Source organism: Doryrhamphus excisus, linkage group LG1 (assembly GCF_037039965.1).
Source record: "Doryrhamphus excisus strain RoL-2023G ecotype Guam linkage group LG1, RoL_Dexc_Guam_v1.1, whole genome shotgun sequence".
In the NCBI taxonomy this organism is placed as follows: domain Eukaryota; kingdom Metazoa; phylum Chordata; class Actinopteri; order Syngnathiformes; family Syngnathidae; genus Doryrhamphus; species Doryrhamphus excisus.
The window spans coordinates 6,491,501-6,497,500 of NC_136357.1; the positions used below are offsets into that span (position 1 = coordinate 6,491,501).

General features: G+C 39.0%; 1 protein-coding gene across 1 annotated transcript in view; it reads left to right on the forward strand.

Annotated features, from left to right (window-relative positions):
* Positions 1–6,000, forward strand: part of cmip (c-Maf inducing protein) — a 37,204-nt gene that overhangs the window by 22,333 nt on the left and 8,871 nt on the right. Inside the window, exons 10-15 of the mRNA XM_058075580.2 lie at positions 1,150–1,254; positions 2,970–3,413; positions 4,752–4,817; positions 5,450–5,476; positions 5,574–5,622; positions 5,714–5,821. Coding sequence (XP_057931563.2) covers positions 1,150–1,254; positions 2,970–3,413; positions 4,752–4,817; positions 5,450–5,476; positions 5,574–5,622; positions 5,714–5,821 — 799 coding nt within the window. The remainder of the gene's footprint in view (positions 1–1,149; positions 1,255–2,969; positions 3,414–4,751; positions 4,818–5,449; positions 5,477–5,573; positions 5,623–5,713; positions 5,822–6,000) is intronic.

Below are 6,000 nucleotides of genomic sequence, written 5' to 3' on the forward strand. Positions count from 1 at the left end.
GTCCATCTTCCAACTTTCTGTCCAACTTCCGTCAAACTTGCGCTTTTACAACTGCAACCATATCTCCTGGCGTGCCCCAAGGTTCAGTCCTTGAGCCTATCGTATTTTTACTACATGATATCAATTCATTTATTTAAATGAAGGTGAAACAGAGTACATTGTTGACGTCGGCGCACACAATTTTATCACTCTTTGCTCTCCTGTTGTGAAGAACCTTGGTGTCATATTTGACAGCAATGTCATGTTTGTTAAACAAATGAGTTATGTGCTCCACCTATGGCTTCTGGCAAAGGTGAACGCCTTTTTTTATTATCAAGAGTGGACTTTGAAAAAGCAATTCATCCGTTCATTAGCTTCATTATTGCAACGCCCTCCAAGTAAATCAGTTCCTCCTCCGCAGGCTGTTTTAGATGTTTTTATATTGTTTTCTCTGGGTACTCCGGTTTCCTCCCACATTCCAAAAACATGCTAGGTTAATTAGCGACTCCAAATTGTCCATAGGTATGAATGTGAGTGTGAATGGTTGTTTGTCTATATGTGCCCCGTGATTGATTGGCGACCAGTTCAGGGTGTACTAATGAGAATAAGCGGTATAGACAATGTATAGTTGAATGTTTTTATATTTAATTCAATCTTCCCTGTTGTTATTTGCTGTTTTTATTGTTGTGAAGCACCCGGGGCACCATTGGGAAGATGTAAGCTGCTATAGAAAAACTTTGATTTGATTCTCTCCTTTGTAATTGCAACCACTCGGCGGAGCATTATTGCCCCATAAAGTATCTGCCGGATTTTTATACCACTTTTTGATTGTACAGTAATAAAAACTTAATTACTTTTTATCAATGAGGTAGCGATAATACCATCACTTTTGGTTTGGTAGTGCCTCCCCTTCAACTATTAAATTGTTTTTGAGTCCACCATGCGGGTGCCTGCATTGACTGTATTTCTCAGTGTGAATACACCTATGCAGTCAAGACTGTGTTAGTCCAGAAGTACATGAATTGGGACACAGCCACAGAATGACTTAATAAAAGCAAGGTCATGTTGTCTGAATGAAAGCCTGGGGAAGCTGATAGAAAGATATAAATTTAAGAAAGAAAATGATTTCATTTAATTGATCGTTATTTTCTAACGTACATTGTCTTGCAGCATGCACGGGCCAACGGGGCAGTGCCCTCATCCTCGTGTCCTGCCAAACCTGGTTGCTGTATGTCTTGCTGCCATTTATTCCTGTTATGAGGATTTCATTAACAGGTTAGTCAAACACACGTTCACTATGAAAATGATAATTACATAAGAGTGTGTCTGAATACAAGCGAATACATTTTTCCCATAAAATGGTAACACAAAACACATTTTTATGATTGTACAGTAATACTTTCACTTTCAGAAAACAATTTGATATGCATACAAATGATGAATGATAAGAATAAATGAACATCCATGACGCCATTCTTGACCCAAGTGCCAGCATTTTGATAAAGAAGGTGAGCTAAGCTATTGAAGTGAAGAAATAACTCACGACCAAACAGGAAGTTGGTGTCTGTGGTATGTCTTGCTGCCACAATGAAGAAAAAATGACCTTAAATGTTCCTTTAGCCCTTTCATTCGTCATTTATATGCATTTAGAATTGTTTGATAATGTAAAACGATAATTCTAAAACTATAAAAAGGTGTGTAACGTAACTTCTAGTTGCCATTTTGTTTGCTAGCTATTACTAGCATTACTAGCATTACTCGCATTACTAGCATTACTAGCATTACTTTGGTACTTCGGTATGTGACAAAAAATTTAAAAATACAAATTTAAAAATTAAAAAAAATTAAAAAAACAAACAAAAAAATACTTAAACTATATTAGAAAAGTAGGATCAAACGATAATTCTAAAACTATAAAAAGGTGTGTAACGTAACTTCTAGTTGCCATTTTGTTTGCTAGCTATGGCTAGCATTTCTAGCATTACTTCGGTACTTCGGTATGTGACAAAAAATGTAAAAATAAAAATGTTTACATTTAAACAAATTAAAAAACAAACCAAAAAATACTTAAACTATATTAGGAAAGCAGGATCAAACGATAATTCTAAAACTATAAAAAGGTGTGTAACGTAACTTCTAGTTGCCATTTTGTTTGCTAGCTATTACTAGCATTACTAGCATTACTTCGGTACTTTGGTATGTTTCAAAAAATGTAAAAATATACATTCAAAAAAATTAAAAAATCAAGCAAAAAAATACTTAAACTATTTTAGGAAAGCAGGAAGTGAACAAATGTAACAGTTACTGATTGTAAAAGTACCAGATGGAGGGGTTGGATTTAATAAGCTTTGCTTCTTCCTACTTCTTTTGGACATGTGGAACTGTGAACTGATTATGGGATGCACTCAATTGTAATCTGATGCATGTTCAAATGAAATAAAACCATTACCATATTATAAGATGCCAACAAGGAAGGACCTTTTTTGATTTAATTTTTTTTTTATTACGAATACAGCAATAACATACGGGTGATAACAAGCAAACAAGGCAAAATTGTGGCGTACATTTTCAGCGCTAACCCAATAAATACGCCAACCTGGGGAATGCGAACCGAGGTTCCACTGTCGACTGTCATATTTCTATGGATTAAAAATGTTTTACTTTAAATAATACTCGAGCAGTCGATGATTGTAGAATCTAATTATGAGGTTTATTTGAAGTGCGTCTCAAGTGTGTTGATTGTAACTACACACGTCATCTATATTTTTGTCGTTAACACGGCTGTTGTCAACATCTTCACCCCAGAGAGTAACACATCTTTGTAGATTTTTTCCAAAACTCCAACCCACAAAGGTGCCGTCCCCTTTGGTACCGTGGCCTCTTAACTGTGATTAGTCGCTAATAGGGCTCGGTGCGCATGTGTTCATTGCTATTAATGTCGTGCATTAACTTATGAACTGGTGATTTATTACACCCATCATTTTCTCCAGTCGAGACAACTCTCCTAGCCTGAAAGAAATCAGAAATGGCTGCCAGCAACAGAATGATCGCAAGCCTCCAATGCCGCTCCGCCTGCTGCGCCCAGAGCCACCAACGCCGCCTTCCGCCACCCTGCTCCCCCTCACCCCCAACCCCACTCCTCCTCAGCCACCTCCCCCTGCTCCCCCAAACCCTCCGCCTTCAATCCCCATATGCTCCCCGACGCCCTCGCTTCCTCTGTCCCCTCCTCCGTCTGTTGTCAACTCCAGCGAGATCCTGGTGGAGTTGGAGCGCAACAACAACTCTGCCAACACAAAGCGAAAGCCAGATGCTGATAGTGAACCCAACCTCATTGACTGTCTGCTGGTCAGCCCGGCTGTCAACACTCTGTCCATTCAGCTGCCGGCGCAGGCTGACCGTGTGCTCGGGTGCTTTGCTCTCATCCTCAAGATGCTGTAAGTTTGCACGCACTGACATACGCATCTTTTATTGATGTCCGGAGCTGATCCGGCCCAGAGCTGCAATAACTAAAGAAATTGGTCTCTTAACTGTTTTTTTGCTCACTACAGGTGTATTGGAATGCAGGAAAAGTGAAGTATGTGAAAATGTGTGTAGAAACAATGCAAATATAATACCTGGTAAAACGTTTTTTAACTCAGCTTTCTTATAGCTGACAAAGCAAAAGGCGTACAGTAATAACCATCTGGTATAATAAAGATATGTTTATCATTTATTATGATACGCGCCATCAAACGGAGAGATGACTGCAGTCTCTAAAGTCTCCTGCTGCATAAACTTGATAACTACGATATTAGAACACTTTTATTATGATATTTAGCAGCTCTAAACTATTGCAAGCTATAACCATAATAATAAACCATGTGTCGTGTCATGAAATGAATGTATGGTATGTTGTTTTGTTTTTCAGAAAATTAAAATTAAAATTAAAATTAAAATTAAAATTAAAATTAAAATTAAAATTAAAATTAAAATTAAAATTAAAATTAAAATTAAAATTAAAATTAAAATTAAAATTAAAATTAAAATTAAAATTAAAATTAAAATTAAAATTAAAATTAAAATTAAATGCACAGCAGTCGACCACTGTTCAATTCCACCCTCGGCTATCTCTGTGTCTCATGTTCTCCCTGTGCATGCGTGGGTTTTCTCCGGGTACTCCAGTTTCCTCCCACATTCCAAAAACATGCAAGGTTAATTGGCCACTCCAAATTGTCCATAGGTATGAATGTGAGTGTGAATGGTTGTTTGTCTATATGTGCCCTGTGATTGGCTGCCGACCAGTCCAGGGTGTACCCCGCCTCTCGCCCGAAGACAGCTGGGATAGGCTCCAGCACCCCCGCGACCCTTGTGAGGATAAGCGGTAGAAAAATTAAAATTAAAATTAAAATTAAAATTAAAATTAAAATTAAAATTAAAATTAAAATTAAAATTAAAATTAAAATTAAAATGCATTAATTCTGCATTATTCCCAATGTGTGTGTCCTGTCATACATGGGGCTGAATGGATCCCACACAGTATGAAAGTGGATCGGTAGTTACGTGTATGACTTTCTTTCAAGGTCTAAGTATTGTAACCAAATAGGCTGACCTAAAAACAGGCTGTAGCATTTGTTAATACAAAGAGCCAGGTGTTACTTCACTCCAAGTAATGTGATACACTTCCTGTTAAATCTGCATTATCAGCCTGCGTCATCACACAGCGGATCATGTTCGACCACACCTTTCGGGCCTTACTTATTCAGTATCCTATCATTCTTTGTTCTTTGTGGCAGGTCTGATTATGATGACTGGAGACCTGCGCTGGCCAGCCTCTTGCAGCCCATCCCTTTCCCTAAAGAGTGAGTTTTTGAACAAGAAAATATCTCCAATGTGGGCCCTCTGAAAAGCATAATTAGTGTCCAAACATAATGATAGTCTGTAACCATCTTCAAAACACTTTCCTATCCATCTTTAGCACTCGGTCTTACTGGACCTTGGGATAGCTGACATCTTTCTAAATGGTTCCTTTGTGGGATTGGGTGCTGACGTAGGTGAAGTCCCTCACCGCATCTCATGTCTCTGAGGACGTGAACTAGAGGGTTCACTCCTCTTTCCCTGGAGAGCTTGTTGACTGAAACGGCCCCAAGCCATATTTGAAAGAAGTGAGGTGTCTGATGCAGAGAGCTTCATTAGGCAGCGGAGGACCGGTGACTTGTCTCCAACAGTGGGACTCACCTGTTAGTCACCTGAGCCACAGTTGGGCTTCCAAATGGCCTTCAGGCGTCATTAGCAAAGTCAACAACACTCCCCGGCAACCTGTAGCTCAGATGCAATTAATTACATCATCGCACAGAATCACACCGGCTGAACTACACGAACACAAGGAAGTAGAAAACAACATTTTATTAAGAATTATCAGGGATGCCGGTGTAGATAAAAATGTTTCCATGAAGACAGTGATGTCACGTCTATTTGTCCTTCTCTTTGACAGGGCTCTTGCACATGCCAAATTCACCAAGTAAGTATTACATACATTATGACCAGAGCATCATATATTGATTACAATTGACAAACATTCATTTTTGTGACTGGCTATTTCCTTATTGTCTAAATAGGGAACTGAAATACGTCATTCAGAGGTTTGCGCAGGACCCAAGGCAAGAGGTTAGTGTGCTCTAAGCCATGTCGACCACAGCTCCAGGGCTTTTAGACCAATTTTAAGCTAAATACATAAAAAAATATTCTTTTTCTGTAGGTCCATTCCTGTCTACTCAGTGTACGATCAGGAAAAGATGGTTGGTTCCAGCTCTATAGTCCAGGAGGCGTGGCTTGTGATGACGATGGAGAGCTTTTTGCCAGTATGGTGAGTCTTGCTACAAGTCTCTCTCCCGCTTACTGCTTAGTCCAGAACTCTGCGGCAAGGCTTTTAACAGGAACCAAAAAGGGGGAGCACATCTCCCCAATTTTGACCTCCCTGCATTGGTTGCCTGTTCGCTTTAGGATTGATTTTAAGATTTTATTGTTTGTTTTTAAGGCGTTGAA